Source organism: Clupea harengus, chromosome 3 (assembly GCF_900700415.2).
Source record: "Clupea harengus chromosome 3, Ch_v2.0.2, whole genome shotgun sequence".
In the NCBI taxonomy this organism is placed as follows: domain Eukaryota; kingdom Metazoa; phylum Chordata; class Actinopteri; order Clupeiformes; family Clupeidae; genus Clupea; species Clupea harengus.
The window spans coordinates 1,679,499-1,691,754 of NC_045154.1; the positions used below are offsets into that span (position 1 = coordinate 1,679,499).

The 12,256-nt window shown below is 43.0% G+C and overlaps 3 protein-coding genes across 6 annotated transcripts in view; 2 read left to right on the forward strand and 1 right to left on the reverse strand.

Moving 5' to 3' along the window:
* LOC105901934 (receptor-type tyrosine-protein phosphatase zeta-like) overlaps window positions 1-4,257 on the forward strand; it is a 46,908-nt gene extending 42,651 nt beyond the window's left edge. Inside the window, exons 14-19 of one of the 2 annotated variants that reach the window (XM_042707464.1) lie at window positions 1,445-1,536; window positions 1,760-1,845; window positions 2,538-2,558; window positions 2,921-3,017; window positions 3,660-3,745; window positions 3,883-4,257. In XM_042707464.1, the coding sequence (XP_042563398.1) occupies window positions 1,445-1,536; window positions 1,760-1,845; window positions 2,538-2,558; window positions 2,921-3,017; window positions 3,660-3,745; window positions 3,883-4,095 (595 nt within the window). In that variant the 3' untranslated portion in view covers window positions 4,096-4,257. The remainder of the gene's footprint in view (window positions 1-1,444; window positions 1,537-1,759; window positions 1,846-2,537; window positions 2,559-2,920; window positions 3,018-3,659; window positions 3,746-3,882) is intronic. The other variant, XM_031564141.2, reaches the window with a different exon arrangement.
* The window catches only part of aass (aminoadipate-semialdehyde synthase), a 31,304-nt gene that overhangs the window by 607 nt on the left and 18,441 nt on the right, over window positions 1-12,256 (reverse strand). For 2 of the 3 annotated variants that reach the window (XM_031564139.2, XM_042707465.1), the window contains one exon: window positions 10,638-12,169. In XM_031564139.2, coding sequence (XP_031419999.1) covers window positions 12,051-12,169 — 119 coding nt within the window. In that variant the 3' untranslated portion in view covers window positions 10,638-12,050. Of the gene's footprint in view, window positions 1-10,637; window positions 12,170-12,256 lie in introns of those variants that run through there. The other variant, XR_006152331.1, reaches the window with a different exon arrangement.
* On the forward strand, window positions 6,086-9,750 carry LOC122132819 (receptor-type tyrosine-protein phosphatase gamma-like). The gene is made up of 7 exons (XM_042707467.1): window positions 6,086-6,100; window positions 6,235-6,307; window positions 6,537-6,665; window positions 6,956-7,108; window positions 8,254-8,396; window positions 8,540-8,675; window positions 8,926-9,750. The coding sequence occupies exons 2-7, from the start codon at window positions 6,305-6,307 to the stop codon at window positions 9,067-9,069; spliced, it is 708 nt and encodes a 235-aa protein (XP_042563401.1). The 5' UTR covers window positions 6,086-6,100; window positions 6,235-6,304; the 3' UTR covers window positions 9,070-9,750.

Here is a 12,256-nt window from a genome sequence, read left to right on the forward strand (position 1 = left end):
GGGGGGGTGTGTATAGGGGCAGAAGGAGCAGAGGTGAAGGGTCACTCAGCTTCATAAGACCCTGATATTTGTTTGTCTTCCTGGGAGCCCTAATCTCTTAAATCCCAGGTCCAATCACTCTCCTGTGCCCTCAGTGTCACTGTGTCAGTGACTGACAAAATCCATGGCAAACAACACCTACTGTAGGCCTTCCACCAGACTGATGCCTCAGATCCCAGACCATGAGGCTGAAATGCAGGCTGTGTAACTGTCTCCAGGCAGGCGCTTTTCAAACTAACGTATAGATGTATGTCCTTGCAAAGAACCCCACAACAAATACAGTGAATGTAGCATAATAAATCAACTTGTAAACTTGAAGTGGTAAAAATAGTAGCATTATTATGGTGTTTTTAACCTTAATATTTATAGCTGCTGTTTTCTATGGTTGCTGGGCATATTCTCAAAACCAACCGTGAAATAAGCAACTTTGTAAATCCTATCAAAAGGCTAGTATTTAGATTGTAAGTGAACAAGACATTTTCATTCAGTCTTCAAACATTGAGCTGGGAAACATGTCTTGCCCTGTTTGACGTTTGTTGTTGCACTGTGAAGACGTTAAGCTGGTAATCTTGGAGCAGGGAGATTAAGAGACCTCCGACATATTGATTTGTTTGTGCCTTGGCATTGGGCTGAGTGCGCTGAAAAAGGGGCCGCTCTAGATTGCATCCGACACGAGCGAGGCATGTTCTGGCCGTGTAAGACGCTGAGGATTTCAGTTATGTGCGTCGTGTTCTTGCCTTGTTCCTTTCAGGGGACACGGTGCTCATTTGGGGACTCTGCAGCTGTGCTTTTGATGTGAGCTCCAGTTGTGTCTTAAAACGCCTAGATTTAATCTGGGAGACATTTTTGTGGTGTTTAATCCCTCAGACGAAGTTGTTCACCAAAAGATCTTTCGGTTGATGCTTTAAAAAAATCTATTGGGGATTTAATAAAACATCTTTTTGTATTTGTGTTTTTTCCCTGATTAAAATTAAATGCCGGGTGTATGCTTTTGTATTTCACAAAACAATTTTGGATCCTCATTTTACTGCAAATTCAAAATGATGTTTCACCTCAGTTTTCAAGGGCTTGTTGTCATGATTGCAAATAATTTTAAAGCACAGTATACATGCTAGGCTGAAAGAGAGAGAGAAGGAGAGAGAGAGAGATAGAGAGAGAGAGAGAGAGAGGGAGGGGGAGAGAGAGAGAGAGAGAGAAAGGGGGGGAGAGAGAGAGAGAGAGAGAGAGGGAGGGGGAGAGAGAGAGAGAGAGAGAGAGAGAGAAGGAGAGAGAGAGAGAGAGAGAGAGAGAGAGGGGGAGAGAGAGAGAGAGAGAGAGAGAGAGAAAGGAGAAAAACAGAATGAATAGAAATGTGTTGCTGATATATGCCCCCAGATCTCCTCATAACTGCTCTTTGTCTTTGCAGGAAATGTTTCCAGACAGCTCACATTTACATAGAAGACAACACGTCACCAAGAGTGGTGTCCACTCCACCTTCACCCTTAATGACCCCCGCAGGTGACACACAGGAAGTGCACTCAGGCACACACATGCACTCCCAAATATCAACACACACTACTGAGAGCAAGCGATGTATAGATGCCACTGATGTTTGCAGCTGTTTAAAAAACAAAATTATATTCAATTCAATTTTATTTATATAGCGCCAAAACAATAGAAACAAAAACAAAATAAGTTTTTTTTAAAACCTTCCCTCCTTGTTTCCCTGTTTGTTCCCCAGATGAACACAAAGCACTCTCGGTGAAGGATTTTGTCCAACATGTGGAGGAGCTTCACAATGCAAATTCTTTCTCTCAAGAATTTGAGGTGGGTTCTCTTTGAGATCAAAAGACAGCCTCTTCTAGAAGAAATGAAAATGAAGGTATGGTTTACAGACCAGCCTTTGACCTGCCAATCTTCCACTGTGACTCATCAGAATTGCGAGAAAATTATTTACTAAGCATAGAGTACAGTATGATTGCGCTCTTGAATAGGAAGTAGCTTTTCAGATGGAAATGAGCATCTGAAATCGATATTACGGATGCAGTGCATCAGATGATGCGTCATTGGTCTGAGGTTCATTGCTTGCTGGTCTATTTTCTGTTGACTCAAGCATGTTTAATAAACTGGACTGCACACTGCTTTCAATGTCCATTCCCTCACATGCCCTACATTGTATTATCAGTCTCTTACTCTGTGGGCAATAGCCAGACTGACTTACCCGACTTTTCATTTGTTTCAAAATAAATGAAATAAGCCAAATAACCAAATAATTATGACTGTAAAGTCAAGTGAATGATATTCACAAGATAGTTAAACATGTTGCACACATTCATACAAGCCCTATTGGCACGTTTTACTGCACGTACTGTACGTATATCTCCATGTGAAACCCACTAAATGCATGATGTCTTGTAATACTCATGTGCTGATGCTTATTTATAATTTTGCACTCTGTTTGTTGTTGTGTGAGTGTTCATTACTGTGCCCTCTGCTCTCATTCTCAACCCACCTCTTAGATACTGAAAGAGTATTTTGAGGTAAGACACACACACCCCTTTCTCATGTGCTTCTGCCTTGCACCCAACACCCAAGTTTGATTTCAGTTCAATGTACTTTTGGAAGGTTTCCCCCACGCATAAGAGCCAAAATAACCAACTCATAAGCATTGGATAAGCATGACACTAACATACATGAATGCCAATGTATGTTATGTCATAAAGGTGGTACAGCCATCAAGAAGATGGTTAACCACTGCTGTGATGTTTATAAGTGTCTTATGTTGGACGCCTCACAGTAAGCCCGGTTGGGAGGTGTGGGCTTTCAGAAGAGTGGTTGCTGTTTAACTGCACTGCTGTCTTAAAGCCAGTTGGTTCATGGGGCTGACTCTGCTCTTTCCCAGGAGGTACAGGCCTGCTGCGTAGACCTGGGAGCGACCACAGACAGCTCAAACCACCCAGACAACAAGAACAAGAACAGATACATCAACATCCTGGCCTGTAAGAAAGACACAACACCTTCACACTGAACACTCACAGAGCCACATCAAAGACACAACACCTTCATACTGAACACTCACAGAGCCACATCAAAGACACAACACCTTCACACTGAACACTCACAGAGCCACATCAAAGACACAACACCTTCATACTGAACACTCACAGAGCCACATCAAAGACACAACACCTTCACACTGAACACTCACAGAGCCACATCAAAACACAACACCCTTCATACTGAAACACTCACAGAGCCACATCAAAGACACAACACCTTCACACTGAACACTCACAGAGCCCACATCAAAGACACAACACCTTCACACTGAACACTCACAAGAGCCACATCAAAGACACAACACCTCACACTGAACACTCACAGAGCCCACATCAAAGACACAACACCTTCATACTGAACACTTCACAGAGCCACATCAAAGACACCAACACCTTCACACTGACACTCACAGAGCCACATCAAAGACACAACACCTTCACACTGAACACTCACAGAGCCACATCAAAGACACAACACCTTCATACTGAACACTCACAGAGCCACATCAAAGACACAACACCTTCATACTGAACACTCACTGAGGCATATCGCATTGAGTGATCTGATTGTCATTATTTCAGACGACCACAGCCGTGTCAGATTATCACCCCAACCTGATAAGGACGGGAAGACTGCTGGAGATTATATCAATGCCAATTTTGTGGATGTGAGTCACTGTATTGTTTTCACACTCTTGCTGTCCACCTCAACCAATTGTGATATTTCATTTCGGCCACCTTTTCCTATCACATAGAAATCTCTGCTGTATTCTAATGAGGGGCCCTCTACCACTCCCTTTTCTAGGGCTTCAACAAGCCAAGGGTGTACATCGCAGCCCAGGGCCCGCTCAAGGCCAGCACCGAGGACTTCTGGAGGATGGTGTGGGAGCAGAATGTGGGGGTGATTGTGATGATCACCAACCTGGTGGAGAAGGGACGGGTGAGTTTCTACTGTAAACTGTCTTTGATTATAATCATTTCATTAGCGGTTTCCTTCTGTCTTCTTGATCAAAGCTAGGGTAAAGCGTATAGGGGGCTACTAAGTGTGTTTACCGAGTTTGTGGTATTTTGGGATCATGTACGCAAGTCAGTTGTGATATTTAGTAAGGTTGTCAAAATAACGTGTTCACCTCGTTTTCGAGTTTGAGGTGGAGAATTCCAGAAATCCCCAAAAATAATTTAAAAAAAAAATTCTAAGCCAAATAAGCTGAAACCAGAACAAAGCTGTTTGAGGTTCCCGGTTGCAAGTTATCAAGATTTGATGTGCTTTAGTTGTTGGCTGTGTCGTTCAGGCATGTACCTTAGCATAGTTAGGCTTTGACCCGATGGGATGGGTTAATTGAGGCGTATAATTTCATATTAAGAGACAATGCAGATGAGTTTGGATTTGTCCTTGATTATGATAGTGGAGGTTGGGTGATCGTAGGAGAAACTGTTGTGAGATGTAATAGAGGTCTGTTTATTAGGCAGAGAGAAAGTTGTGATCCCAGTACTGGCCTATGAGAGATTAACAAGGAGATATGGGCTAGTTTCCTTGCGTCACGGTGAGAGCACCCAAATGCCGGTCCTACTACACGTCAGAACCTTCACTCTGAGGAACACGTCCATCAAGAAGGTCAGATCCCAAACCTCTCACAGTAGTGCCAGCATAGTGCAGATGCGTATTCATTTGCACTAAATTCATTAAGCTTGACTCTAGACACAGTATACTCATATGTTCAGCATTGCCCTGTGAATGCGATGGGATTATCTATCTCTTCTCCCCAGGGTTCCCAGAGGGGCCGGTCCAGTGAGAGGACGGTAGTTCAGTACCATTACACACAGTGGCCTGACATGGGAGTCCCCGAATACTGTCTGCCTCTCCTCACCTTCGTCCAAAAGTCTTCCTTGGCGTGGAGAGCGGACATGGGGCCTGTGCTGGTGCATTGCAGGTGGGTGGGATCTTCTGTTCTCTGGTGCTGTCTGTCTATGTCTACAATAGCACTGAACAGGACAACTGCCAATGTCGCTGATTTCATGTCTTTCTCACTCTCTCCTTGTGTGCTTGTTGTTTGTGTCCAGTGCTGGAGTGGGCAGGACAGGTACCTACATTGTGCTGGACAGCATGCTGAAACAGATGGCAGAGCAGGGGACTGTCAGTGTCATGGGATTCCTCAAACACATCCGAACCCAAAGGAACTACTTAGTACAGACTGAGGTGAAGCCATTGACAGCTGTGTAGAATTGATCAAGCCTGCCTATGTCATAAAGGAGGGATGTCCTCATATCACTAACCCTGATGTCATGGCCACAGCTATATGCACATGACATCACAGGAGGCGTGAAGTGCCTGCGGTTACACCCACTCAGTGGCAGGAAGATGAACTTACTGGCAGCGCTCAGCTTCAATGCTGTGAAAACACAATAAAACACATAACAACTCATCAGAGTCATTGCACGATCACGTCTACGCTTCTAGTCAAATGCATTGAAATGATATAGGATAGAAATGTATATTGTGTTGAGTGAGGGTGCTTATTTAACAGTCTGCCATTATTGCTATTAAATCCATATTGCTGATGGACAAGTTTTGAACGTTTTATGGAGTGTTTGTTTCCTCTTCACTGCAAACTCAGGAGCAGTATGTGTTCATTCATGATGCTCTGATGGAGGCCATCTGGAGCAAAGACACTGACGTGCCCGCCAGCCGCATTCATGGCTACGTCAACGAGCTCCTGACGCCTGGGCCTTCAGGCAACACACATCTAGAGACTCAGTTTAAGGTGAGGTACCCCCTTTGACATTACTACTGAGGCACTTTTGTCTTATTTTTTGAGGGAAGTAGTAATGTTGGCAGTATGTAAATACAATACAGTAACAAATAGACATTTCAGCAAGTGTCAGACCATACAGAAGGGGTGCATTTTGACACAGTATTGCTGTTTTCTAGCTGGTGAGCCAGTCGTGTGCCAAGCAGTGGGACTTCACGACAGCCCTGAACCAGACCAACAGAGAGAAAAACAGAAGCTCCTCTCTAATCCCCAGTGAGTGTTCACACGCTCATGCATTTGATTATTTAGAGTATAAAGCGTATGGATGAATAAACCTTTCATGCTTTATGGATGTCCTCTGACAAGTCACTCCTCGTATCTAATGGAGCCTATATTGTGCCCTTTAGTTGAGAGATCCAGAGTTCGTCTCAGCACAGCAGCTGGAGAAACAGCAGACTACATAATGCCTCATATATCATGGTAAGAACGGAGTACTGCAATACAAACTTTTGATAGACACAAATGATTTAGCTTTTTTCATACTGAACAGGAAACACCTAGTTTCCACAGGAATGTTTACAGAATGAATGAGGTGATGGAGGGTAAACACTTCCGTAAATCCCCAAAAATAAAAGCATTTGGACACACAATTAAATAACTGTAACAGAATGGACCTGTAGTCATGACACCTTCAATTCTATATTTTTAGGGGTATTGCCGGAGCAATGAATTCATTGTGACCCAGAATCCCCTGCCTTCTACCATAGCGGACTTCTGGAGGATGATTTGGGATCATAATGCCCAGGTCATCATCACACTGCCCGATATGGCACGCTCCGTAAGTGCCCTGGATCCTCAGCTCTCACAGAGCTTCTCCATCTGGGAGGAACCTCACTGTACCTCTTTTGACATGTTCCTGTGGGAGGAACCTTACTGTACCCCCTTTGATATGTTCCTGTGGGAGGAACCTTACTGTACCCCCTTTGACATGTTCCTGTGGGAGGAACCTTACTGTACCCCCTTTGATATGTTCCTGTGGGAGGAACCTTACTGTACCCCCTTTGACATGTTCCTGTGGGAGGAACCTCACTGTACCCCGTTTGACATGTTCCTGTTCTCCCCTTGCAGACACAGGAAGCAGAGCCGTTCATTTATTGGCCCAGCCGAGACCAGCCAATCAGTTATGAGACATTCACGGTCACCTTCACGGGGGAAAACCATGTCTGCTTGTCCAATGAGGAGATGCTTGTCATACAAGAGTATACCCTGGAGGCCACCCAAGTGAGAGACTTCATATATATTATATACACACACACACATATATATATATATACCTGTATATATATTTATATATATATACACATGTATAACATTCACATATGCTCAAGTAATTCCAGTTTGCACAGAAGGTCTGATGATTGACATGAACACAAAGGCTGTCAGCTACACGCTCAATATTTGGTTCATAGCTGATATGACAAAAGAGTGAACCGTTTCCAAAAGATTTTTTTAGCAACCTGGATGTCAATAAAATACGCATTGCCTGATTCCCTCCCTGACACCTATGTTGGGAGTGTGTAGTATTAACACATCACTGAGCAATACACAAGACATGACAATGAAGAGGACTGAGAGCATTCAATAAAATGATCACATCCTCACTTTAATTGGCATGGGCTCATTTTGAGAAACTGTGAGGTATTTCAAGACACAAAGAGGGACTACATGCAGTGAAAGTAGCGTTCAGTAAGTGCTTGACACATCTTACTGAGACACATCTGTTAGTCTTCACTCCGAAGATATGGTGCCATCTGTACCAACAAACAGAGCACCAGTGCGTGCACACATCGTTACATTCACCATCAACGAATGTCTTGTGTGTGATACACACACCGTTACATTCACCATCAACGAATGTCTTGAGTGTGATACACACACCGTTACATTCACCATCAACGAATGTCTTGTGTGTGATACACACACCGTTACATTCACCATCAATGAATGTCTTGTGTGTGATACACACACCGTTACATTCACCATCAACGAATGTCTTGAGTGTGATACACACACCGTTACATTCACCATCAACGAATGCCTTGTGTGTGATACACACACCGTTACATTCACCATCAATGAATGTCTTGTGTGTGATACACACACCGTTACATTCACCATCAACGAATGTCTTGAGTGTGATACACACACCGTTACATTCACCATCAACGAATGCCTTGTGTGTGATACACACACCGTTACATTCACCATCAACGAATGCCTTGAGTGTGATACACACACCGTTACATTCACCATCAACGAATGTCTTGTGTGTGATACACACACCGTTACATTCACCATCAACGAATGCCTTGTGTGTGATACACACACCGTTACATTCACCATCAACGAATGCCTTGTGTGTGCAGGATGATTATGTTGTGGAGGTGAGGCACTACCGCTGCCCCCGCTGGCCTAACCCTGACAGCCCCATCAGCAACACGTTTGAGGTCATCAGCATCGTGAGGGAGGAGAGCAGCTCCAGAGACGGCCCTGTGGTCGTGCACGATGAGTAGGTGTCACCTGATCTCCAGGGCAATCTGACCGTCTGTTAAGAAATATCAGATTATTCGTTGTTCATATGAGGTGAAGTGCATTATGAACATCCATATACAACAATATGTAGGTTCTTAAGATTCTGATGTGATCGTGCAGGTGTGGTGGTGTGACTGCCGGGACCTACTGTGCTCTGTCCTCTCTGGTGAGGCAGCTGGAAGCAGAGGGGTCTGTGGACGTGTACCAGGTGGCCAGGATGACCAACCTCATGAGACCTGGTGTCTTCACTGACATTGTATGCCTTCTCAATTTTATTTTTCAAGTTTTACAGCCTTTCACAACCTGAAAATGTTGAGCTTTAATGTTAATGTTTGTTAATGTAATGTAGCATTAATGTTAGCAATATATACTCACTATAAAACCAATAAAACCAATGTTTTCTGTTTTAAAATGTATGCACATGATACTACTGAGGTTTATTATTGTTGAAGGCCATGATGGCATATGACTGAGTGTTTCTCTCCTTACTTCCTTGTCCTTGGCAGGAGCAGTACCAGTTCCTGTACAAAGCCATCCTGAATCTGGTGAGCACCCAGGACGATCAGAAGATGCTCCAGTCTGCTGACAACAACGGGACAGTCCCAGGAGGCTTGGCCTGTGCCGCCGAGAGTCTGGAGTCCCTTGTGTAACCATGGTAACCAGCCTCCACTCCTGAGACAGATACCCCAAACAACTTAAAGGATTGCTCCACAGATGGATGTGAAGCATTCTTGGAGCGAGTGCCTTGTATATTTACCTTGTGCTTGTAATGGCCATGACTAATACCCTCCAAAATGGTTTGGTGTTTTCTCCTGTTAACTTCTTACTAACTCTTTCTAGATTTTCACACTCACTGGCTTTCATCTCAATAAAAAAGGGAACACAGCATTTTTACAGAGAATTATTTTGTTAGTCTATTTTGTAGTGACCTCGGATGAGCCACAGTTTTTCCACACAAAAATTGTAAATACAAAGTGGTTATGTTGCTTTATGTCTGTAAGTGGATTAAGACAAGGAGGAATAATGTTCTAATATGTAAATAGTATAATAGAAACCAATAAAACGGACCAAATTTCTATTTATATGTTAGATTTTTATATTTTACTACTGTGAAACCTCTAGTGATCAGCCATATGGTGAAGTTCTAATACTTTAGTTGAAATCATTTGAACTGTTGACATGTTTCTGACATTACAATATTTTGTACTTCGTTGAAGACTTGATATGGTGTACTGACTCCTAGTTCTATGTCAATACAACGCTGCTGCCTATGACAGGTAGCAGATAGGTAGGATTAAACAAGCAAAAAAATAAAAATAAAAACAAAACCAGCTCTGGCGTGGCTGTTTTTTTTCCATGTCTCACACACAACACACATGAAACTCAACGAATCCCCTAAAAAACCCTCAAATCCAAATGAACAGACTTCCCTGCTTTTCTGTCAAGTAGCATCACTTTGTTTTTGAAAGAAAAAAAACTTTTGCTGAATTGAAACAATGAAAGCCTAATGAACAAGCAATGAGGTATGAAGATTCATTAAATCTGTCTACTGCTGTGCAGATGTAGCAGAAATGCCTTGAAGGGATGATTTTTTGCAATTAAGATCCTCTGTCAATCATGCCCCAAAGCCTTAAAGTGCCCCCCCACGCGGGTGGGACTGAGTCTAAGACGCCAAAGGCACGCTTGAGGAGCAACGACTGACCTCGTGTCTGACTGCAGATCACACTTGGCTATTGTTGCATGGCTGGACTCAGGATTACGTCTTGGTGACAAAGATGACAAGTCCATGGAGTTCTGCTATAATCCCTCCCAAGACCAGTTATGGTAAATTATTTCCATGTTTCTAATCCAGTCTAAGAAGCAAAAGGTTAGGCTTTTTCTGACAGGAAGTAGGTCAAATGTCCAGACACTGTCTTGGACAGCAGGCATATCGTTAGCTTCATTTGCATTTTTGACTTTTCATAATTACAGGCCCAATTATCCGAAGCTTGGTGGCCTACTTATGGCTTGGTGCTCTCCCCTGTCTGGGGCTCAAGCTTGTTTTCCAAGAGGCAGCCAACACAAATATGACCAAATTCCTATAATTACACACTCATTCACACAATAACTACATGTATATTTCATATTACTGAAAAGGCCACTTTGTAATGGACAATGACAAGGTACTACAGGGATAAAACCACAAACAATATATAAGAAATTCAATCAGACAACACACTATGATGTTTGACAAATAACCAAATATAAATATTTTATTTGTAAATTTCACTTAACAACACGTAGATCGCAAATGATCAATAGTCAATACCTTGAATAACAGCAGTAGTAGGACGAGGGATTATTGTACTTGTTGCATTAATTAACATAATGCCAGATGGTCACAGGGGCCTTGTGCAGGGAACTTTCAGTGCGATGGAGAAGACCTCTGGCTCATGGGTCATTTGGTAACGATGGGTTCATCTGTCCTTTCAGTTTTATGGGGCCCACTATGATTTAGTTTCATCTAAACTCATTCATTGCCCCTACAAGCCATGCTTGACTGATTTGTAATTTCCAGTGTTATTTTCACTGTTCATGCCTTATTGATTTACTGAAAGGCTGTCGTGTTCTTGAGTTTTTCCTCCCATAAGAGATAGGATGCTGACAGTATTGAATGCCTGTGTATGTATTTGTTGGCTGGTGATAACCATTTCATTGTTGCATAAAGTGCTTAGAAAAATCTAAAGGTTTAACAAGGCTGGTTATGTCATTCTATTCATCACCACAGCGAAAGACCATTCTACATTTCACCCAAACCCAGACATTGTTAAATGTTTCAAATGCTTGAAATTCATTTTAACTGTAAATTCAAATAAAGTTACAATTTTCTTTTTATCCTACTGATTCAAGCTTGAGTTTTTTGACCTTCAAAATAGTTTGGAGAACTTAGCCAATTTCTCCAACAAAATGAAACAAAAAGCTACAGGCACTTCTGAGCAATAGAGGCTGAACTATTGGGGAGAAGAGGAACAGTCTGTCAAACTGAAAGGCCTGACTAACAGGGTCTTGACATGTTGTTGGCTTAGGTTTAGTCAGATCTGCTTTTCTACTATAAGAGGACCACCACTGTAAATTCTATTGAATGTCTACTTAACCAATAATACCTGATACATGTCGCTCTCGATTTTAACGGCCAAGTAGTGCCTGGCTGTGTGACTCCAAAGGCTTAAACATTCCTTCCTTTGTTGATGGCTGATTTGTGTTCATCACTGGAAACGTATTGCAATAAAAGGTTAAATGAATGACGTCTCCTGGTTGGATCCCCTCATTTGACTGACCCTCATTCTCTTAGGCTTGCCATCCCTCAGCCTCCATATGTATGCTCTCCCATCCTCCGTCTCTCCCACTTGTGATCTACAAGGTGGCTGTGGTCTCTGTCTCTACGTCTGTGTCTACGTCTGTGTTTGGGAAATCTCTTAGAAGGCCGCTTGAAAAGGGGGTCCCTTGGGTGATGAGGCTGATTTCTGTTGTTTTTTTTGTCTGTGCTGTGAATGGAACAATATACAGGGTGTGGGGTGTGTGTCTCTCTCTCTCTCTCTCTCTCTCTCTCTGATCCAGGCATGCGTGCTGATGAGAGGGGCTTCACACAGGGCTACTCCGACAGGGTGCTTTTAGTGGTGAAATGGAGGCCTTCTTCCTTCAGTCTAGTGAGAACGGGGCCGTATACTTCCTTGGTCATCGGCACCACCAGCCCCTTGGTTGTGATTTCCCCTGCAAGTCAGATACACAGTAAAGAACATAGTAAGACCCCTAAGACTCAACCCTCAGCAGCATGTCCATCAGAGCCACAGTATTAAG

Bases quoted from the DNA above. Each gene is read 5' to 3' on its own strand.
- LOC122132819 (XM_042707467.1), top strand. The intron at 7,109-8,253 runs GTGAGAGACTTC...TTGTGTGTGCAG, and splicing joins ATACCCTGGAGGCCACCCAA to GATGATTATGTTGTGGAGGT. The intron at 8,397-8,539 runs GTAGGTGTCACC...GTGATCGTGCAG, and splicing joins CCTGTGGTCGTGCACGATGA to GTGTGGTGGTGTGACTGCCG.